Source organism: Oncorhynchus masou, chromosome 15 (genome assembly GCF_036934945.1).
Source record: "Oncorhynchus masou masou isolate Uvic2021 chromosome 15, UVic_Omas_1.1, whole genome shotgun sequence".
Lineage (NCBI taxonomy): Eukaryota > Metazoa > Chordata > Actinopteri > Salmoniformes > Salmonidae > Oncorhynchus > Oncorhynchus masou.
The window spans coordinates 69,058,833-69,082,472 of NC_088226.1; the positions used below are offsets into that span (position 1 = coordinate 69,058,833).

At 46.6% G+C, this 23,640-nt stretch overlaps 1 protein-coding gene across 2 annotated transcripts; it reads left to right on the forward strand.

Moving 5' to 3' along the window:
• Nucleotides 1–996: 996 nt before the first annotated feature.
• Nucleotides 997–13,660, forward strand: LOC135556732 (acyl-CoA Delta-6 desaturase-like). 2 transcript variants are annotated; one of them, XM_064990139.1, is made up of 14 exons: nucleotides 997–1,118; nucleotides 1,833–1,927; nucleotides 2,017–2,328; nucleotides 4,676–4,786; nucleotides 8,010–8,207; nucleotides 8,436–8,537; nucleotides 8,884–9,009; nucleotides 9,427–9,487; nucleotides 9,596–9,672; nucleotides 10,166–10,263; nucleotides 10,418–10,514; nucleotides 11,248–11,327; nucleotides 12,883–13,008; nucleotides 13,230–13,660. In XM_064990139.1, the coding sequence occupies exons 3-14, from the start codon at nucleotides 2,092–2,094 to the stop codon at nucleotides 13,279–13,281; spliced, it is 1,365 nt and encodes a 454-aa protein (XP_064846211.1). In that variant the 5' UTR covers nucleotides 997–1,118; nucleotides 1,833–1,927; nucleotides 2,017–2,091; the 3' UTR covers nucleotides 13,282–13,660. The 2 variants fall into 2 exon arrangements, with proteins under 2 accessions (XP_064846211.1, XP_064846212.1); XM_064990140.1 differs by having other exon boundaries at nucleotides 2,027–2,328.
• The last annotated feature ends 9,980 nt before the right edge of the window (nucleotides 13,661–23,640 follow it).

Below are 23,640 nucleotides of genomic sequence, written 5' to 3' on the forward strand. Positions count from 1 at the left end.
CGCACACACATACACACAAACATACACACACATGTCCTGCTACACACACTGTCTGTCTCACTACCCAGCCGACAGAGATAGTGACCTTGTCTTTGAGACGTACTCCCCGTTCTCTCCCAAATCTGTAGTCCGGTCGGCACCAAGCTCAGACAGTCTGTGTTTGAAGTACCATAAAGGCATATTGTTTTCCCCTAATTCTGACTAGAACTACACATTTATTGATTATGATTTTATACATTCTAATCAATTCCATACAATTATATGTTTCAGGGCGGAATATTCTAATCGTTCAATTAACAGACAATCCTCACCTATCACTCTACCTTCTTGCCCTTTGTGCTGTTGTCTTGTGCCCAATAATGTTTGTGTTGCTACCATGTTGTTGTCACGTTGTGTCGCTAACCCGCTGTGTTTTCATGTGTTGCTGCCATGCTATGTTGTCTTATAGGTCTCTCTTTATGTAGTGTTGTGGTGTCTCTCTCGTCGTGATGTATGCTTTGTGCTATATTTTTATTTTATTTATTTTTAATCCTAGCCCTCATCTCCACAGGACGCTTCTTGGTAGGCCATCATTGTAAATACGAATTTGTTCTTTACTGACTTGCCTAATTAAATAAAGGTTAAAATATGTATTATGTCATGTTTTATGTTTTGTATAAACCCCAGGAAGATCCCTAACAAAATACTACATACTAAAGCATCAAGGGGGCTGTTTCTTTTTCTTGAGACAACGTGTAGACACGCACTTAGCCGATGTGTCAGGGGTGGGGCCCTGGAGTGCATCCAAGCGTTCTGATTGGTTGAAATTTGTGGATGATTGACAGACCTGAAGGGCCTTTTTTAACCAATTGTAGATATGCCAGGGGTCTATTGAAATAATCCCATTGGTCTAGAGACCCTCGAATGATCGGCCTGGTATTGTATAGTGAACGAGCGGGTGAATGACTGATTGAGCTATAGGGCGTTATGGAACGAGAGATAAGCCTACCTTTAATGGTCGACTGATGATTTGATTGGATAAATGACGAGACTGGTGATCAGAATGAAGTTCATGTATTTTTATGAATAAGAAGGAACGAGCAGTCAAGAACGTGAGGATTGGACATCTGGGAGTATTGGTGAGTGCGTCTATTCTATTCATTCTATATTCGAATCATCATTGTATAATTGCGTTCTATTGTTGATAGTAATATAGCCTTATTTTAATGTAATGTAATCTAGGTATTTCTTTTAGGGCTGACACCAATAGACTACTTGATTTTATAATTTGATAGTCTACATGTCTATCATTATATACAGACATTAAAATTAAACACTCAATGGTTTGTACTGTGTCATATGAAACTCGGCAAACGTGCGGAACGGAAGAGGAGTCCATACCCAAACAATGGCGCATCTCTGTTTTCTTTGTAATTTATTGATGAGAACATTCCAATGCTCTGTCTCCATTCTAATAAAGTGTTACAAATAAACATCGCGGTAAATTGCATCGATGCTTAACATATTAGAATAGAAACTCTACACAGAATGCTCAGATATTAGTCAGTCGATATTTTCACCAAATTTAATTGAGAACATCTCTCTACCCTCTGGCAGAAGAATCGCAGGTTAGCGTTTTTTTGTTGTTGTCATGGATCATGTTCTGGAGGCAGCTCTGCAGGATGGTCACTAGCTGGCACAGCACAAAGGCATCAAATATAACCCTAACCTTAACCACATTGAGAATCCTAACCTTAACCACATTGAGAATCCTAACCTTAAATTAAGACCAAAAAGTGAATTTTTGTTTTCAGTATTTTTTACAATATAGCCTATTTTCACTTACTTTGCAGCTGGCCCATCAAGCAGAAATCTCCCAGTTCTGCCTCTTGGACAAGACTCATCCCAATAAACATCAAACTGTAGAAGAGTCACACCATTTCACCAGGTAGGTGTGGCTTGGCTCAGACTGCATGATCTGATTCTGATTCCATTCCCTGACTTCCTCTCTGTACGCTGCATTTGACTGGTCCTCAGTGTGTTTCAGTTGGACAGACTGGACAGAGTGCAGCCGACACAGCGACGGTGTGAGTGGAGCAGAGAGAACCGAGGATGGGGGGCGGAGGTCAGCAGACGGAGTCAAGCGAGCCGGTCAAGGGTGACGGGGTTGGGCCCGATGGAGGGCGAGGTGGCAGTGCAGTCTACACCTGGGAAGAGGTCCAGAAGCACTGCCACAGAAGCGACCAGTGGTTGGTCATCGACAGGAAGGTCTATAATATTACCCAGTGGGCGAAGAGACACCCGGGGGGCATCAGGGTCATCAGTCACTTTGCTGGAGAAGATGCCACGGTCAGTAGCCTAACTATGGAAGTTGTTGGTGAAATGTTCTCAAGTTATTCCAGTGTGACTGTTGATCTTCATCCAGGCCTATGCACATGTTTGTAATGTTGTACATTTAGACACGTTTAGTAGCCTGTCAGTGTATGACAGGTCCATGGCCGGATTAAGAAATCACAGCTCTGACTGACAAACTGAGATCAATCGGCTCTTGAATTCAAACAAACAATAGCCCAGGCCAATGAAGCAACTCACAGATTGTACAATATTTGTGTGTATATATGTATATGTGTATGTGTATGTATATGTATGTATGTATGTATGTATGTATATATATGTATACATATGTATATATGTATACATATACATACATATATACATACATATATATACATATATACATATACATATATATACATACATATACATATATATATGATGTTTAAAGGCACAGTCAACTTCTGACCCACTGCAATTGTGATACAGTGAATTATAATGAAATAATCTGTCTGTAAACAATTGTTGGAAAAATGACTTGTGTCATGCACAACATAGATGTTCTAACCGACTTACCAAAACTATAGTTTATTTACAAGAAATGTGTGGAGTGGTTGAAAAACAAGTTTTAATGACTCCAACCTAAGTGTATGTAAACTTCCGACCTCAACTGTGTATACATACATGCATGCATGCATGCATGCAGTGGGGCAAAAATGTATTTAGTCAGCCACCAATTGTGCATGTTCTCCCACTTAAAAAGATGAGAGGCCTGTAATTTTCATCAAAGGTACACTTCAACTATGACAGACAAAATGAGAAAAAAAATCCAGAAAATCACATTGTAGGATTTTTAATGAATTTATTTGCAAATGATGGTGGAAAATAAGTATTTGGTCAATAACAAAAATGTATCTCAATACTTTGTTATATACTTGTATATACTATACTTATATTTGTTAATATATATATATATATATATACCACGTAAAATGTCCAGTGGCACACTGACTCGCCTAATGATGAAGCCATAGGTTACTCACGGTGATGGCCGACGCGCTTGTTGTTATCTCAAGATGAGCTATGAAAAACAGTGTTGATGTGAGCAAAAAACAAACAAACATTGTTTCTATTAGTTCTTCAGACTGTCTAGTCTTCTGTTTTTCAGTGAGAGCCATTTGCTTTCCAAACTGTGCATTTTTTTTCCCCCCGCGATTGTATTTTGAAATTGGCAAAAACGCAAACTAATAGCTGCAACCAATCATAGAAATATAATCCATAGATGGCAGTTTCCAGTCAAGTCAGGACTGGCATCCATTGCTAGTGTAGCCATGAGTTTAACTGTCACATTGCCAGGGTAAGAGGTTCCAAGACCACTTCTATGGATTATATGTCTATGGCCACAACAAGCTGTATATATGGTGCACATGCTGCCCAAACTGCGGCCAAACCAGGCTGTAGGCAACTGCCAAAATAAAGGAAACACTTGCGTTAACGAGGGATGCAAAGTATGTTATGGTGTGGGGTGCATTTTCCTGGCATGGTTTAGGTCCACTTGTAGAATCAATGCCAAGGCGCATTGAAGCTGTTCTGGCAGCTCGTGGTGGAACAACTCACTTTAAGAGACTTTATGTTGGTGTTTCCTTTATTTTGGCAGTTACCTTTATGTGCTCGTGATAAAACTTAATTAATTCACAGTTATTTTTAATAAACTGTTGATCCCCTGTGGCGATATTATGCTCTCTGGTATATTTGAGAAATTTAATTGGATAAAGAATTATACAAAGAAAAAAAAAACATAAAAAAAATGTATATATTTTTTTTGCCTCTTGGATTCCCTGTGGGCTTGGGCCCCTGACAATTGACCAGCCACATTTATTATGCTGTTTTATTTTTTCTTAATCAGTTACCCAATCAAGGCAGGGCCTCACAAGTTACTCACGTGGGCCCTCTACCTTCTCTCCTTCCACCATCTGACGATTAGCAGAGTAGCAGCAGGCTGTCTACACTCAAATCCTCCTGTAGTTGCAGTAAAGAAAAGACTACATATATAATATACTATATTTATTATTATTATTATTTTTATTTTTTGCTTCCTCTTGGGTCCACCACTATGGGCCTGGGCACAGGGGCTTCAGCCCCAGGAAACCCCTGTTAGTAGATCGTACATTGTGACTGTATTACATATTAGACTTGTTGTTAGGGGATTGTACATTGTTGAATCCTAAAATCGTGATCACCTCTTAACTAATCTCACAGTAATTGTTTTAAATATATGTTTCATTAACTGAGAGACATAAGAAGGACATTTGTTTGTATTTATATTAAGCAACATAGATTAATCTATATCTCTGATTGGTAGGATGCATTTGTCGCATTCCATCCCGATCCTAATTTTGTCAGGAAGTTTCTGAAGCCGTTGCTGATTGGAGAGCTGGCACCGACAGAGCCCAGCCAGGACCATGGGAAAAACGTGAGGAGGCCCATCTTTATCTCTCTCCCTCTACAGCATCACACCCATAACATACATCGTTTTAGGCTACATAATGAAACAGAATGTGAAGCCTACAGCATCTCTCCCTCTGACACAGCACCACACCCACTCTAACATACTGTAGGTTTAGGTAGGGACCCGGGGACCAACGTGAGGCCTGTCTTTCTCTGGCTGATAGGGAATTACATGCTTCTCAGACTGAATGCTATGCAGAATGATCCTTTCTACAATGTGTCAGAGTGTGGTAAGTGCAGGTGTCATGTGGATGGAGATATTTAGAGACGATTTACCTCCTAGAAATGTAGTCTGTCATCTACTATAACTAGATCACATTATACCAGCCTGTCTATGTGCCCAGATGCCCCTATAACTAGATCACATTATACCAGCCTGTCTATATGCCCCTATAACTAGATCACATTATACCAGCCTGTCTATGTGCCCAGATGCCCCTATAACTAGATCACATTATACCAGCCTGTCTATGTGCCCAGATGCCCCTATAACTAGATCACATTATACCAGCCTGTCTATGTGCCCAGATGCCCCTATAACTAGATCACATTATACCAGCCTGTCTATATGCCCCTATAACTAGATCACATTATACCAGCCTGTCTATGTGCCCAGATGCCCCTATAACTAGATCACATTATACCAGCCTGTCTATGTGCCCAGATGGCCCTATAACTAGATCACATTATACCAGCCTGTCTATGTGCCCAGATGGCCCTATAACTAGATCACATTATACCAGCCTGTCTATGTGCCCAGATATCCCTATAACTAGATCACATTATACCAGCCTGTCTATGTGCCCCTATAACTAGATCACATTATACCAGCCTGTCTATGTGCCCAGATACCCCTATAACTAGATCACATTATACCAGCCTGTCTATGTGCCCAGATGCCCCTATAACTAGATCACATTATACCAGCCTGTCTATATGCCCAGATGCCCCTATAACTAGATCACATTATACCAGCCTGTCTATGTGCCCAGATGCCCCTATAACTAGATCACATTATACCAGCCTGTCTATGTGCCCAGATATCCCTATAACTAGATCACATTATACCAGCCTGTCTATATGCCCCTATAACTAGATCACATTATACCAGCCTGTCTATGTGCCCAGATGCCCCTATAACTAGATCACATTATACCAGCCTGTCTATATGCTCAGATGCCCCTATAACTAGATCACATTATACCAGCCTGTCTATATGCTCAGATGCCCCTATAACTAGATCACATTATACCAGCCTGTCTATGTGCCCAGATATCCCTATAACTAGATCACATTATACCAGCCTGTCTATGTGCCCCTATAACTAGATCACATTATACCAGCCTGTCTATGTGCCCAGATATCCCTATAACTAGATCACATTATACCAGCATATCTATGTGCCCAGATGCCCCTATAACTAGATCACATTATACCAGCCTGTCTATATGCCCCTATAACTAGATCACATTATACCAGCCTGTCTATGTGCCCAGATGCCCCTATAACTAGATCACATTATACCAGCCTGTCTATATGCTCAGATGCCCCTATAACTAGATCACATTATACCAGCATGTCTATGTGCCCAGATGCCCCTATAACTAGATCACATTATACCAGCCTGTCTATGTGCCCAGATGCCCCTATAACTAGATCACATTATACCAGCCTGTCTATGTGCCCAGATATCCCTATAACTAGATCACATTATACCAGCCTGTCTATGTGCCCAGATGCCCCTATAACTAGATCACATTATACCAGCCTGTCTATGTGCCCAGATGCCCCTATAACTAGATCACATTATACCAGCCTGTCTATATGCCCCTATAACTAGATCACATTATACCAGCCTGTCTATGTGCCCAGATGCCCCTATAACTAGATCACATTATACCAGCCTGTCTATGTGCCCAGATATCCCAGATGCCCCTATAACTAGATCACATTATACCAGCCTGTCTATATGCCCCTATAACTAGATCACATTATACCAGCCTGTCTATGTGCCCAGATGCCCCTATAACTAGATCACATTATACCAGCCTGTCTATATGCCCCTATAACTAGATCACATTATACCAGCCTGTCTATATGCCCCTATAACTAGATCACATTATACCAGCCTGTCTATGTGCCCCTATAACTAGATCACATTATACCAGCCTGTCTATGTGCCCAGATGCCCCTATAACTAGATCACATTATACCAGCCTGTCTATGTGCCCAGATGCCCCTATAACTAGATCACATTATACCAGCCTGTCTATATGCCCCTATAACTAGATCACATTATACCAGCCTGTCTATATGCCCCTATAACTAGATCACATTATACCAGCCTGTCTATGTGCCCCTATAACTAGATCACATTATACCAGCCTGTCTATGTGCCCAGATGCCCCTATAACTAGATCACATTATACCAGCCTGTCTATGTGCCCAGATGCCCCTATAACTAGATCACATTATACCAGCCTGTCTATGTGCCCAGATGCCCCTATAACTAGATCACATTATACCAGCCTGTCTATATGCCCAGATGCCCCTATAACTAGATCACATTATACCAGCCTGTCTATATGCCCCTATAACTAGATCACATTATACCAGCCTGTCTATATGCCCCTATAACTAGATCACATTATACCAGCCTGTCTATATGCCCCTATAACTAGATCACATTATACCAGCCTGTCTATATGCCCCTATAACTAGATCACATTATACCAGCCTGTCTATATGCCCCTATAACTAGATCACATTATACCAGCCTGTCTATATGCCCCTATAACTAGATCACATTATACCAGCCTGTCTATATGCCCCTATAACTAGATCACATTATACCAGCCTGTCTATGTGCCCAGATATCCCACTTCCTGCTGTCTGTTTACCTATTCAGGAGTCTTACATCTTTCTGTTACTTCTATTTCCTTACTCATCATTTCTTCTTCTCTTCAGGTTTCTCTTCTCATTTTACACTGTCCTCATCCCCCTCCTGTCCTCCTCCACTCCCTCAATTCATCATCCCTTTCTTCATCATCCATCCTCTTGGTTCATCTACTTGGCTCTATCACAGTTTGTCTTTCTGCCATCTCCTCGCCTCCTGATATCAAGGACAGATTAATTGAGATAGACTTCATATGTCTGTATTGATTATTGATCACCTCTAATCCATACAGGCAGTACTGGGGCAGGACTTCCAGGCCCTGCGCGACCGTGTAGAGAGGGAGGGTCTCCTCCGTGCCCGCCCCCTCTTCTTCAGCCTCTACCTGGGCCACATCCTGCTACTAGAGGCCCTGGCTTTGGGCCTGCTCTGGGTCTGGGGGACCAGCTGGAGCCTCACACTGCTCTGTTCCCTCATGCTGGCCACGTCTCAGGTACCATTACACTATTATTAGGGAGTACAAGAAGATATTTGACAGGCATAGGGATCTAAGGTTAGGGTTAGGTTTAGGATTAAGGTTAGAATTAGAGGATTAGGTTCGGGTTAGGATTAAGTTTAGGGGTGGTGAGGTTAGGTTATGGTGAGGGTTTATGTTTGCCATAGGGTTACCAATCCACCTTTCAGGCACTGTTCAAAATCTGCCTTTCTTTTTCCCTCTCAGTCCCAGGCTGGCTGGCTGCAGCATGACTATGGCCACCTGTCAGTCTGCAAGACATCCAGCTGGAATCACGTACTGCACAAGTTTGTCATTGGACACCTAAAGGTAGGCTGCTGGACAATGGTTGGACATTTGACAATACTGTTTCTTTAGGCTGATCTTCTGCTACTCTTTGGATAAGTTAACCGGACACAGTTTAAACCTAGTTCTAGACTGAAAACCATTCTCAATGGATAATCTCCTTTGAAAGTACATTTTACTCCAGGACTAGGTTTAATCTGTGTTCATGGAAACGGTCCTTTTCACTTTCCTACATTCACCAGAGCAGTGTTACATTTCAAAGTTCACTGCTATACATTCGCCTTATTTGGTGTAGTGTCCAACAGGTGTAAGTTACAGTGAGTGTAATTGTGTGTACCATTAATAAGTAACAGTGGCTGTGTGTTTCCAGGGTGCATCTGCTAACTGGTGGAACCATCGTCACTTCCAGCACCACGCTAAGCCCAACGTGTTTAGTAAAGATCCTGATGTCAACTCACTGCATGTCTTCGTCCTGGGAGACAAACAGCCTGTAGAGGTAGTTATCACTATAATATATTTGTGTATGTGATCCTTGCAGGAGCTGAACCAACAACATTAGTGCTTTATTACCCATCTGATGTCATGGCATATTTGCATAATAATCTAAATATTCATGTGATATTCAAATATCCATGTAATATTGCATTAATTTAATGTAATATTCATGAAGTATTCATGTAATATTCAAATATCCGTGTAATAATTCATTACTTTAATGTAATATTCATGAAATAACCATGTGATAATATCCATGTAATATTCAAATATCCATGTAATAGCTCATTAATTTAATGTAATATTCACGAAATAACCATGTAATAATATCCATGTAACAGTTTGTCTCAGTCGTGTTAAAACGGTATTCGTGTTTCTGTGTAAGATCCATCTGACTCCTTGTCTCTGTCTATTGCAGTATGGTATAAAGAAGTTGAAGTACATGCCCTACCATCACCAACACCAGTACTTCTTCCTCAGTAAGTTGCTGAACACGTTTCATGGATTTCTGTATAGAATCACATCAACTTCCATTGAACACATAAAAGCAATGTATGTAATACCAATCTTTTCCTTCTGTCTCTCAGTTGGACCTCCACTAGTTATTCCAGTGTTTTTCACCATCCAGATATTCCAGACCATGTTTTCACAACGGAACTGGGTGGTGAGATATCATACCAATTCAATTTAGACTTAATCCTCTTTCTTCCTATGTGGAACCTAAACGCTTCTGAGAGGGAGAGGGAGAGGGAGAGGGAGAGAGAGAGGGAGAGAGGGAGAGAGAGAGGGAGAGAGAGAGGGAGAGAGAGAGGGAGGGAGGGAGAGAGGGAGGGAGGGGGAGAGGGAGGGAGGGGGAGAGGGAGAGGGAGAGGGAGAGGGAGAGGGAGAGGGAGAGAGCTGTAATTATATGACTATGCGAACACCTGGGGGCACTAAATCCTTGTTCGTTGCTCAGTAAAGCTAGTGAGCATAATAGCACTAACACTGACTGTACCATCAGAAATGTTTAGCTTCCTAATCAACAGTGATAATTGTTGCTTTGCTAGGAACCCCAGATGTGGTCATGTCTGTGTAGGAACCCCAAATGTGATCATGTCTGTGTAGGAACCCCAGATGTATAATGTCTGGCCTAATACCAATCTTTGTCTCCTGTGAAGGATCTGGCGTGGGCGATGACTTTCTACCTTCGCTTCTTCTGCTGTTACTATCCCTTCTTTGGTTTCTTTGGCTCAGTAGCATTGATCAGCTTCGTCAGGTAAAGTATGAACTGAGAGGGAGCTCAAAGATTAACTCAGTCATTCGTTGTATTCAAACTATCTACAGTATTAGAAAACAACACAATGCTGTGCTTCATATAATACTGTAACGTAATATTGTGGCTGAATAATTATATTGTACTGTATATATAGGTTTTTGGAAAGCCACTGGTTTGTATGGGTGACCCAGATGAATCACCTTCCGATGGAGATAGATCACGAGAGACACCAGGACTGGCTCACCATGCAGGTAACATGTCATCATTACTCGACACCAGGACTGGCTCACCATGCAGGTAACATGTCATTACTAGACAACTGGGTCTTGTCTTGGAGTAGGAGGGCTGATCTAGGATCAGGTCCCCCCCTGTCCATACATTCCTATTCATTATCATCATAAAAGATTAAACTGATCCTAGAACAGTACTCCGACACTGAAGCTTAGTGAATACAGGCCCTGGTGTGTTTTTTGGGGTTGTGCCGTCTGCATTTGTATTTATTATGGATCCCCATTAGTTCTTGCCAAGTCAGCAGATACTCTTCTTGGGGTTTATTATGGATCCCCATTAGTTCCTGTCAATGTAGCAGCTACTCTTCCTGGGGTTTATTATGAATCCCCATTAGTTCCTGCCAAGGCAGCAGCTACTCTTCCTGGGGTTTATTATGAATCCCCATTAGTTCCTGCCAAGGCAGCAGCTACTCTTCCTGGGGTTTATTATGGATCCCCATTAGTTCCTGCCAAGGCAGCAGCTACTCTTCCTGGGGTTTATTATGAATCCCCATTAGTTCCTGCCAAGGCAGCAGCTACTCTTCCTGGGGTCCAGCAACATTAATACAGTTATGTACCGTTTAAAATATTGCATGACATTATATTTCATAACACTTTACCCAATACATTTAGTGTGTTCCCTCATGCCACATATGTAGTTCTCCAGCAGAGGGAGCTATAACGAGCTATAACGTGTCTCTTTCTCTGGTCTTAGTTGAGTGCTACTTGCAACATTGAACAGTCAACCTTCAACGACTGGTTCAGTGGCCATCTCAACTTTCAGATTGAACACCAGTAAGTGAAACAAATATCCCATCTTACTGTTGTCTGTCAAACAGTAAATACAATAATTATATGGTCATTTATAAAGTCATTCAGATACTAAAGTAGGTTATAGTTTAGGCAGTATTCAGCTTTATTTGATCTTAAATATAACTTAAGTTGTTTGTACTAATTACTTGTACTAATGAATTATGAATAGTGTTTAGCTACAACATTTATACAATCCTACTCAGAAACTGAGGTTTCTCTGAGAAACTCTGATACCCTTTGCTCTCTTTCTTTCTCTACCCCCACTCTCTCTCTGCCTCTCTTTCTCTAACCCACTCTCTCTCTGCCTCTCTTTCTCTACCCCCACTCTCTCTCTGCCTCTCTTTCTCTACCCCCACTCTCTCTCTGCCTCTCTTTCTCTACCCCCACTCTCTCTCTGCCTCTCTTTCTCTACCCCCACTCTTTCTCTACCCCCACTCTCTCTCTGCCTCTCTTTCTCTAACCCACTCTCTCTCTGCCTCTCTTTCTCTACCCCCACTCTCTCTCTGCCTCTCTTTCTCTACCCCCACTAATCTCTCTGCCTCTCTTTTCTACCCCCACTCTCTGCTGCCTTCTTTTCTACCCCCACTCTCTCTCTGCCTCTTTTCTCTACCCCCACTCTCTCTCTGCCTCTCTTTCTCTACCCCCACTCTCTCTCTGCCTCTCTTTCTCTACCCCCACTCTCTCTCTGCCTCTCTTTCTCTACCCCCACTCTCTCTCTGCCTCTCTTTCTCTACCCCCACTCTCTCTCTGCCTCTCTTTCTCTACCCCCTCTCTCTCTCTGCCTCTCTTTCTCTACCCCCACTCTCTCTCTGCCTCTCTTTCTCTACCCCCACTCTTTCTCTACCCCCACTCTCTCTCTGCCTCTCTTTCTCTAACCCACTCTCTCTCTGCCTCTCTTTCTCTACCCCCACTCTCTCTCTGCCTCTCTTTCTCTACCCCCACTCTCTCCCTGCCTCTTTCTCTACCCCCACTCTCTCTCTGCCTCTTTCTCTACCCCCACTCTCTCTCTGCCTCTTTCTCTACCCCCACTCTCTCTCTGCCTCTTTCTCTACCCCCACTCTCTCTCTGCCTCTTTCTCTACCCCCACTCTCTCTCTGCCTCTCTTTCTCTACCCCCACTCTCTCTCTGCATCTTTCTCTACCCCACTCTCTCTCTGCCTCTCTTTCTCTACCCCCACTCTCTCTCTGCCTCTCTTTCTCTACCCCCACTCTCTCTCTGCCTCTCTTTTTCTACCCCCACTCTCTCTCTGCCTCTCTTTCTCTACCCCCACTCTCTCTCTGCCTCTTTCTCTACCCCACTCTCTCTCTGCCTCTCTTTCTCTACCCCCACTCTCTCTCTGCCTCTCTTTCTCTACCCCCACTCTCTCTCTTCGTCTCTTTTTCTACCCCCACTCTCTCTCTGCCTCTCTTTCTCTACCCCCTCTCTTTCTCTACCCCCACTCTTTCTCTGCCCCCACTCTTTCTCTGCCCCCACTCTCTCTCTCTGCCTCTCTTTCTCTACCCCCACTCTCTCTCTGCCTCTCTTTCTCTACCCCCAGTCTGTTTCCTACCATGCCCCGTCATAACTACCACCTGGTGGCTCCTCTGGTTCGTGCTTTGTGTGAGAAACATGGACTTCCCTACCAGGTCAAGACTTTGCAGAAAGCCATCATTGATGTTGTCGGGTAAGTGGTAACATCACATATACCACTACTTATCCACGGGTATGCAATAGTTGCAGACAAATAGCTACTCAGTTTAAAAAATAAAATATAAACATGTTTTAATGAATACTTGTATAGTGCTATTCCTCTGGGAATAGGTTGTACATCATAAGGTGATACCTGCTGCTCTCAGTCTCCTATGTGATTTACCTGGTTCGTTATCCACCTCTGTTCTTCTCCAGGTCACTGAAGAAGTCAGGGGATCTGTGGCTGGATGCGTATCTCCATAAATAAATCCCTTCCTGACTCTGGATGGGATTTAATCCATCGCAGATTAACAACCTGTGAACAGAGAGTTTCCCCAGATGTTTGTGTCGGATGCTGTATTTTGTTGTGACGTAATTGTTGTAATCATTTTTGGGACCCCAGGAAGAATAGCTGCTGTCTAATGGGGGGTCCAAAGCAACAAATCAGGGTTTATATTAGGGCTTTCAGAGTTAATTTAGTTAACTGAAGTTAACTTTTTTCAATTTTAGTGCATACATTTTATTTTTTACTGTGATTAATCACATTATCTGAAAGTGTTGAATACACTGAAAATATCCAAAAGACATCATGTATACAACTAAAATCTATAATGCCATGTAAAAATAAATTGAGGTTGTATAAAGTTTGCTTTCTCAGTTTACCTAATTTTGCTAACATAGAAAACTTTTTGGTATGAAAAATCTTAAATTACAGCTCACGTTGAGCAAATTAGCAAATCCTGCTATTTAAATCCTGCTATTTAATTGTTTGATAGCCTTAGTTCATGTACATCATTGGTAGGGCTTCTTTTTTTGTGTTGGTTTTCTTTTATGGTATTTCAAGCATTATCCACTGGGCTTGCTGCAGGCAGAAAATCCTATGGAATGCTCTTTAATTGACACAAGCTGTCTCCAATCATTCAATGTCTGGTTGTATGTGAGTGTTTTGGTGGGGGGAGGTCTCTAGGGGAGGCGCAAGGATACGAAAAGGGGAGGCGCAAGGATAGGAAAAGGGGAGGCGCAAGGATAGGAAAAGGGGAGGCGCAAGGATAGGAAAAGGGGAGGCGCAAGGATAGGAAAAGGGGAGGCGCAAGGATAGGAAAAGGGGAGGCGCAAGGATAGGAAAAGGGGAGGCGCAAGGATACGAAAAGGGGAGGCGCAAGGATAGGAAAAGGGGAGGCGCAAGGATAGGAAAAGGGGGGAGCGCAAGGATACGAAAAGGGGAGGCGCAAGGATAGGAAAAGGGGAGGCGCAAAAGGATAGGAAAAGGGGAGGCGCAAGGATAGGAAAAGGGGAGGCGCAAGGATAGGAAAAGGGGAGGCGCAAGGATAGGAAAAGGGGAGGCGCAAGGATAGGAAAAGGGGAGGCGCAAGGATAGGAAAAGGGGAGGCGCAAGGATAGGAAAAGGGGAGGCGCAAGGATAGGAAAAGGGGAGGCGCAAGGATACGAAAAGGGGAGGCGCAAGGATACGAAAAGGGGAGGCGCAAGGATACGAAAAGGGGAGGCGCAAGGATACGAAAAGGGGAGGCGCAAGCAAAGCATAGGGAACGTAATCGCACTAAGCCTATTAATTTAGCATGGACGACTATTTGTAGATCAGTGATTTTTACACCTCACTTTGCTTAAACTGATCCCCTCTAACAGACTCTGTACCTGATCATCGGAGGTTTAGAAAACATTTGATATTATTAACAACAATTAGAACAGTTAAAAGAGAGAGATTATGAATTCAACAAGAAAATATATAAAAAAATGTAAAACCATAATATAGTTTAAAAAAAAGAGCGGTGCCAATACACTGGTGGGACGCTTTGGAGATGACAACAATATATTCTGCAGAATCTGCAATTTAGCATTTAGATTCTAATACGGTAAGACAAGATACACAGCCTTCTGAAAGAAAATCAACACCTTACGCTTTCTCAGAAGAATGCTTCTATGCAAGACAGTTTAGCTCGACAGCGGGTGGTGAAGGATATAGTGAAACGGTCTCATCCTTACAGAACAAGAAACATTTCGCAAAGTATTTGTTGTCTGTTCTTAACATATGGGTATGATAGTCTACATTTTCTGATATAAGAATGCCTATTTTTCATTTGCTACAGAAATAACCCAACTTCGCTAACTCTACGACCTATTTGTAGAGAGATGCTTTTCACAGTTTAATAAAGAGCGCATGAAAGCTCAGGTAGGGTACTAGGGGGGTAACTTAAACAATGTCTAATTGCTGACACGCAAAATAAATGTTTGGAAAACAAATTGGTACGTGGTGAAGGTCATGCTTAGGCAAATAAACTATAAATGGCTACGATGTACACTTTTCTTTTGTTTGTTATTTCATGGAATGTATTTATACATTTTTGCAAATGTATAAAATATTAAACTGAAATATATTTAAATACAGTACAAAGTTTGGACACACCTACACATTAAAGGGTTCTTCTGCATTATAGAATAATTGTGAAGACATCAAAACTATGAAATAACACATATGGAATCATGTAGTAACCAAAAAAGTGTTAAGCAAATCATAATATATTTTATATTTGAGATTCTTCAAAGAAGCTACCCCTTGCCTTGATGACAGCTTTGCACACTCTTTGAATTCTCTCAACCAGCTTCATGAGGTAGTCACCTGGAATGCATTTCAATTAACAGGTGTGCCTTGTTAAAAGTTTATTTGTGGAATTTATTTCCTTCTTAATGCCAATCAGTTGAGCCAATCAGTTGGTATACAAAAGGTAGCCCTATTTGTTAAAATACCAAGTCCATATTATGGCAAAACAGCTCAAATAAGCAAAGAGAAATGACAGTCCATCATTACTTTAAGAGATGAAGGTCAGACAATACAGAACACTTCCAGAACTTTGAAAGTTTCTTCAAGTGCAGTTGCAAAAATCATCAAGCGCTATGATGAACTGGATCTCATGAGGACCACCACAGGAAAGGAGGACCCAGAGTTAAGTCAGCTGCAAAGGATAAGTTCATTGAGGCATGAGACCCAGTATTTATTATATATATTTTACCTTTATTTAACTAGGCAGGTCAGTTTAGAACAAATTCTTATTTTCAATGACAGCCAAGGAACAGTGGGTTAACTGCCTGTTCAGGGGCAGAACGACAGATTTTTACCTTGTCAGCTCGGGGATTTGAACTTGCAACCTTGCTTGTCCAATGCTCTAACCACTAGTCTACCCTGCCGCCCTGTGAGTATGAGGCAAAGAGTGACTACTTTGTAAAATCTGAAATTTTAAATATATTTTGATTTGTTTAACACTTTTTTTTGGTTACTACATGATTCCATATGTGTTATTTCATAGTTTTGATGTCTTCACTATTATCCTACAATGTAGAAAATAGTACAAATAAAGAAAAACCTTGAATGAGTAGATGTTTCCAAACTTTTGACTGGTACTGTACGTAGAGCTCTAGTATAGGTATTCGGACACAAGACAGTATCTCCCATTTCTGCTACCACCATTAACCATATCAAACCATATCAATGAACCATATCAAACCATATCAATTAACCATATCAAAAGAGGTTTAAGATTCAAGACCTGAGGATAACAATTGTTTTACAAAGATATTTATTACACAATTGTAATTTTATTGAGTAAATGTTTACAGTAGTTATGCACATGATACAAACTATTCTTTATACATTTTTAATGACATGGTTTTAAAAACAACTAGAAACAAGAAAATAAGTAGAAAAATGCACAGACTAGTGTTGAAAATGTAGTCTAGTGTAGCAATACTGTATTATAGTTGTGGGATAGTAGCCTTTAAACAGAAAAAGTATTGACTATAGCCCAGCAGTAGTAGTACCTGGTCCCATATCTGTTTGTACAGTCTTGGTAACTCATGTATTTACATTTATATGGTCAGTGCTAGGTGTGTCTCAGCTGTTGTGATCAAGTGACCAGTAAAATGTGTGATCATTCTGGGCATGGTCAGGCTGTGTTCATCCTCCACCTGTCAGGTCAGTGTGGTTGGCGTTGGTTGTGGTGAGGTCAGTGTTGGTTGTGGTCAGATTATTGATGGTTGTGGTCAGTCCTGGTTATGGTCAGAGGTAAAAGTCAGTGTTGGTTGTGGTCATTCTCCCCCACCGACCAGGTCAGTGGATATGGTCAGTGGTGGCTGGTTGTGATCAGTGGAGGCTGGTTGTGGCCAACGGAGGCCGGTTGTGGTCAGTGGTGGCTGGTGGCTGGTTGTGGTCAGTGGTGGCTGGTTGTGATCAGTGGAGGCTGGTGGCTGGTTGTGGTCAGTGGTGGCTGGTTGTGGTCAGTGGAGGCTGGTTGTGGTGGTTGGTTGTGGTCAGTGGCGGCTGGTTGTGGTCAGTGGAGGCTGGTTGTGGTGGCTGGTTGTGGTCAGTGGCGGCTGGTTGTGGACAGTGGTGGCTGGTTGTCGTCAGTGGAGGCTGGTTGTGGTGGCTGGTTGTGGTCAGTGGTGACCAGTTGTGGTCAGTGGTGAGCGGTTGTGGTCAGTGGAGGCTGGTTGTGGTCAGTGGAGGCTGATTGTGGTCAGTGGAGGCTGGTTGTGGTCAGTGGTGACCGGTTGTGGTCAGTGGTGGCTGGTTGTGGTCAGTGGTGACTGGTTGTGATCAGTGGTCAGTGGAGGCTGGTTGTAGTCAGTGGAGGCTGGTTCTAGATCAGTGGAGGCTGGTTGTGGTTAGTGGTAACTGGCCGGTTGTGGTCAGTAGCGGCTGGTTGTGGTCAGTGGAGGCTGGTTGTGGTGCCTGGTTGTGGTCAGTGGTGGCTGGTTGTGGTCAGTGGTGGCTGGTTGTGGTCAGTGGTGCCTGGTTGTGATCAGTGGTCAGTGGAGGCTGGTTGTGGTCAGTGGAGGCTGGTTGTGGTCAGTGGGGGCTGGTTCTAGGTCAGTGGAGGCTGGTTGTGGTCAGTGGTAACTGGCCGGTTGTGGTCAGTAGCGGCTGGTTGTGGTCAGTGGAGGCTGGTTGTGGTGCCTGGTTGTGGTCAGTGGTGGCTGGTTGTGGTCAGTGGTGGCTGGTTGTGGTCAGTGGTGGCTGGTTGTGGTCAGTGGAGGCTGGTTGTGGTCAGTGGAGGCTGGTTGTGGTCAGTGGGGGCCGGTTGTGGTCAGTGAAGGCCGGTTGTGGTCAGTGGAGGCCGCTTGTGGTCAGTGGAGGCCGGCTGTGGTCAGTGGGGCTGGTTGTGGTCAGTGGTAGCTGGTTGTGGTCAGTGGAGGCTGGTGGCTGGTTGTGGTCAGTGGTGGCTGGTTGTGGTCAGTGGAGGCTGGTTGTGGTCAGTGGTGGCTGGTTGTGGTCAGTGGTTGCTGGTTGTGGTCAGTGGAGGCTGGTTGTGGTCAGTGGTGGCTGGTTGTGGTCAGTGGAGGCTGGTTGTGGTCAGTGGAGGCTGGTTCTAGGTCAGTGGAGGCTGGTTGTGGTCAGTGGTAACTGGCCGGTTGTGGTCAGTGTTGACTGGTTGTGGTCAGTGGTGGCTGGTTGTGGTCAGTGGAGGCTGGTTGTGGTCAGTGGTAACTGGCAGGTTGTGGTCAGTGGCGGCTGGTTGTGGTGGCTGGTTGTGGTCAATGGCGGCTGGTTGTGGTCAGTGGTGGCTGGTTGTGGTCAGTGGTGGCTGGTTGTGGTCAGTGGTGGCTGGTTGTGGTCAGTGGCGGCTGGTTGTGGTCAGTGGTGGCTGGTTGTCGTCAGTGGAGGCTGGTTGTGGTCAGTGGTGACCAGTTGTGGTGGCTGGTGAGCGGTTGTGGTCAGTGGTGGCTGGTTGTGGTCAGTGGAGGCTGGTTGTGGTCAGTGGAGGCTGGTTCTAGGTCAGTGGAGGCTGGTTGTGGTCAGTGGTAACTGGCCGGTTGTGGTCAGTAGCGGCTGGTTGTGGTCAGTGGAGGCTGGTTGTGGTGGTTGGTTGTGGTCAGTGGCGGCTGGTTGTGGTCAGTGGAGGCTGGTTGTGGTCAGTGGAGGCTGGTTGTGGTGGTTGGTTGTGGTCAGTGGTGGCTGGTTGTGTTCAGTGGCGGCTGGTTGTGGTCAGTGGAGGCTGGTTCTAGGTCAGTGGAGGCTGGTTGTGGTCAGTGGTAACTGGCCTTTTGTGGTCAGTAGCGGCTGGTTGTGGTCAGTGGAAGCTGGTTGTGGTCAGTGGAGGCTGGTTGTGGTCAGTGGTGGCTGGTTGTGGTCAGTGGTGGCTGGTTGTGGTCAGTGGTGGCTGGTTGTGGTCAGTGGAGGCTGGTTGTGGTCAGTGGAGGCCGGTTGTGGTCAGTGGGGGCCGGTTGTGGTCAGTGAAGGCCGCTTGTGGTCAGTGGAGGCCGGCTGTGGTCACTGGGGGCTGGTTGTGGTCAGTGGTGGCTGGTTGCTGGTTGTGGTCAGTGGTGGCTGGTTGTGGTCAGTGGAGGCTGGTGGCTGGTTGTGGTCAGTGGTGGCTGGTTGTGGTCAGTGGTGGCTGGTTGTGGTCAGTGGTGGCTGGTTGCTGGTTGTGGTCAGTGGAGGCTGGTTGTGGTCAGTGGTGGCTGGTTGTGGTCAGTGGAGGCTGGTTCTAGGTCAGTGGAGGCTGGTTGTGGTCAGTGGTAACTGGCCGGTTGTGGTCAGTGTTGACTGGTTGTGGTCAGTGGTGGCTGGTTGTGGTCAGTGGAGGCTGGTTGTGGTCAGTGGTAACTGGCCGGTTGTGGTCAGTGGCGGCTGGTTGTGGTGGCTGGTTGTGGTCAATGGCGGCTGGTTGTGGTCAGTGGTGGCTGGTTGTGGTCAATGGCGGCTGGTTGTGGTCAGTGGTGGCTGGTTGTGGTCAGTGGTGGCTGGTTGTGGTCAGTGGTGGCTGGTTGTGGTCAGTGGCGGCTGGTTGTGGTCAGTGGCGGCTGGTTGTGGTCAGTGGTGGCTGGTTGTGGTCAGTGGTGGCTGGTTGTGGTCAGTGGTGGCTGGTTGTGGTCAGTGGCGGCTGGTTGTGGTCAGTGGCGGCTGGTTGTGGTCAGTGGTGGCTGGTTGTCGTCAGTGGAGGCTGGTTGTGGTCAGTGGTGACCAGTTGTTGTCAGTGGTGGCTGGTGAGCGGTTGTGGTCAGTGGAGGCTGGTTGTGGTCAGTGGAGGCTGATTGTGGTCAGTGGTGACCGGTTGTGGTCAGTGGTGCCTGGTTGTGATCAGTGGTCAGTGGAGGCTGGTTGTGGTCAGTGGAGGCTGGTTGTGGTCAGTGGAGGCTGGTTCTAGGTCAGTGGAGGCTGGTTGTGGTCAGTGGTGGCTGGTTGTGGTCAGTGGAGGCTGGTTGTGGTCAGTGGCGGCTGGTTGTGGTGGCTGGTTGTGGTCAATGGCGGCTGGTTGTGGTCAGTGGTGGCTGGTTGTGGTCAGTGGTGGCTGGTTGTGGTCAGTGGTGGCTGGTTGTGGTCAGTGGCGGCTGGTTGTGGTCAGTGGCGGCTGGTTGTGGTCAGTGGCGGCTGGTTGTGGTCAGTGGCGGCTGGTTGTGGTCAGTGGTGGCTGGTTGTGGTCAGTGGTGGCTGGTTGTGGTCAGTGGCGGCTGGTTGTGGTCAGTGGCGGCTGGTTGTGGTCAGTGGTGGCTGGTTGTCGTCAGTGGAGGCTGGTTGTGGTCAGTGGTGACCAGTTGTTGTCAGTGGTGGCTGGTGAGCGGTTGTGGTCAGTGGAGGCTGGTTGTGGTCAGTGGAGGCTGATTGTGGTCAGTGGTGACCGGTTGTGGTCAGTGGTGCCTGGTTGTGATCAGTGGTCAGTGGAGGCTGGTTGTGGTCAGTGGAGGCTGGTTGTGGTCAGTGGAGGCTGGTTCTAGGTCAGTGGAGGCTGGTTGTGGTCAGTGGTAACTGGCCGGTTGTGGTCAGTAGCGGCTGGTTGTGGTCAGTGGAGGCTGGTTGTGGTGCCTGGTTGTGGTCAGTGGTGGCTGGTTGTGGTCAGTGGAGGCTGGTTCTAGGTCAGTGGAGGCTGGTTGTGGTCAGTGGTAACTGGCCGGTTGTGGTCAGTAGCGGCTGGTTGTGGTCAGTGGAGGCTGGTTGTGGTGCCTGGTTGTGGTCAGTGGTGGCTGGTTGTGGTCAGTGGTGCCTGGTTGTGATCAGTGGTCAGTGGAGGCTGGTTCTGATCAGTGGAGGCTGGTTGTGGTCAGTGGAGGCTGGTTCTAGGTCAGTGGAGGCTGGTTGTGGTCAGTGGTAACTGGCCTTTTGTGGTCAGTAGCGGCTGGTTGTGGTCAGTGGAAGCTGGTTGTGGTGCCTGGTTGTGGTCAGTAGCGGCTGGTTGTGGTCAGTGGAGGCTGGTTGTGGTCAGTGGTGGCTGGTTGTGGTCAGTGGTGGCTGGTTGTGGTCAGTGGTGGCTGGTTGTGGTCAGTGGAGGCTGGTTGTGGTCAGTGGAGGCTGGTTGTGGTCAGTGGGGGCCGGTTGTGGTCAGTGAAGGCCGGTTGTGGTCAGTGGAGGCCGCTTGTGGTCAGTGGAGGCCGGCTGTGGTAAGTGGGGGCTGGTTGTGGTCAGTGGTAGCTGGTTGTGGTCAGTGGAGGCTGGTGGCTGGTTGTGGTCAGTGGTGGCTGGTTGTGGTCAGTGGAGGCTGGTGGCTGGTTGTGGTCAGTGGTGGCTGGTTGTGGTCAGTGGTGGCTGGTTGCTGGTTGTGGTCAGTGGAGGCTGGTTGTGGTCAGTGGTGGCTGGTTGTGGTCAGTGGAAGCTGGTTGTGGTCAGTGGAGGCTGGTTCTAGGTCAGTGGAGGCTGGTTGTGGTCAGTGGTAACTGGCCGGTCGTGGTCAGTGGTGACTGGTTGTGGTCAGTGGTGGCTGGTTGTGGTCAGTGGAGGCTGGTTGTGGTCAGTGGTAACTGGCCGGTTGTGGTCAGTGGCGGCTGGTTGTGGTGGCTGGTTGTGGTCAATGGCGGCTGGTTGTGGTCAGTGGTGGCTGGTTGTGGTCAGTGGTGGCTGGTTGTGGTCAGTGGTGGCTGGTTGTGGTCAGTGGCGGCTGGTTGTGGTCAGTGGTGGCTGGTTGTCGTCAGTGGAGGCTGGTTGTGGTCAGTGGTGACCAGTTGTGGTCAGTGGTGGCTGGTGAGCGGTTGTGGTCAGTAGAGGCTGGTTGTGGTCAGTGGAGGCTGATTGTGGTCAGTGGAGGCTGGTTGTGGTCAGTGGTGACCGGTTGTGGTCAGTGGTACCTGGTTGTGATCAGTGGTGGCTGGTTGTGGTCAGTGGTAGCTGGTTGTGGTCAGTGGTGGCTGGTTGTGGTCAGTGGCGGCTGGTTGTGGTCAGTGGTGGCTGGTTGTCGTCAGTGGAGGCTGGTTGTGGTCAGTGGTGACCAGTTGTGGTCAGTGGTGGCTGGTGAGCGGTTGTGGTCAGTGGAGGCTGGTTGTGGTCAGTGGAGGCTGGTTGTGGTCAGTGGAGGCTGATTGTGGTCAGTGGAGGCTGGTTGTGGTCAGTGGTGACCGGTTGTGGTCAGTGGTGCCTGGTTGTGATCAGTGGTCAGTGGAGGCTGGTTGTGGTCAGTGGAGGCTGGTTGTGGTCAGTGGAGGCTGGTTCTAGGTCAGTGGAGGCTGGTTGTGGTCAGTGGTAACTGGCCGGTTGTGGTCAGTAGCGGCTGGTTTTGGTCAGTGGGGCTGGTTGTGGTGCCTGGTTGTGGTCAGTGGTGGCTGGTTGTGGTCAGTGGTGGCTGGTTGTGGTCAGTGGTGCCTGGTTGTGATCAGTGGTCAGTGGAGGCTGGTTGTGGTCAGTGGAGGCTGGTTGTGGTCAGTGGAGGCTGGTTCTAGGTCAGTGGAGGCTGGTTGTGGTCAGTGGTAACTGGCCGGTTGTGGTCAGTAGCGGCTGGTTGTGGTCAGTGGAGGCTGGTTGTGGTGCCTGGTTGTGGTCAGTAGCGGCTGGTTGTGGTCAGTGGTGGCTGGTTGTGGTCAGTGGTGCCTGGTTGTGATCAGTGGTCAGTGGAGGCTGGTTGTGGTCAGTGGAGGCTGGTTGTGGTCAGTGGATGCTGGTTCTAGATCAGTGGAGGCTGGTTGTGGTCAGTGGTAACTGGCCGGTTGTGGTCAGTAGCGGCTGGTTGTGGTCAGTGGAGGCTGGTTGTGGTGCCTGGTTGTGGTCAGTGGTGGCTGGTTGTGGTCAGTGGTGGCTGGTTGTGGTCAGTGGTGCCTGGTCGTGATCAGTGGTCAGTGGAGGCTGGTTGTGGTCAGTAGCGGCTGGTTGTGGTCAGTGGAGGCTGGTTGTGGTGCCTGGTTGTGGTCAGTGGAGGCTGGTTGTGGTCAGTGGTGGCTGGTTGTGGTCAGTGGATGCTGCTTGTGGTCATTGGAGTCTGGTTGTGGTCAGTGGAGGCTGGTTCTAGGTCAGTGGAGGCTGGTTGTGGTCAGTGGTAACTGGCCGGTTGTGGTCAGTGGTGACCGGTTGTGGTCAGTGGTGGCTGGTTGTGGTCAGTGGAGGCTGGTTGTGGTCAGTGGTAACTGGCCGGTTGTGGTCAGTGGTGACCGGTTGTGGTCAGTGGTGGCTGGTTGTGGTCAGTGGAGGCTGGTTGTGGTCAGTGGTAACTGGCCTGTTGTGGTCAGTGGTGGCTGGTTGTGGTCAGTGGTGGCTGGTTGTGGTCAGTGGTGACCGGTTGTGGTCAGTGGTGCCTGGTTGTGATCAGTGGTCAGTGGAGGCTGGTTGTGGTCAGTGGAGGCTGGTTGTGGTCAGTGGAGGCTGGTTCTAGGTCAGTGGAGGCTGGTTGTGGTCAGTGGTAACTGGCCGGTTGTGGTCAGT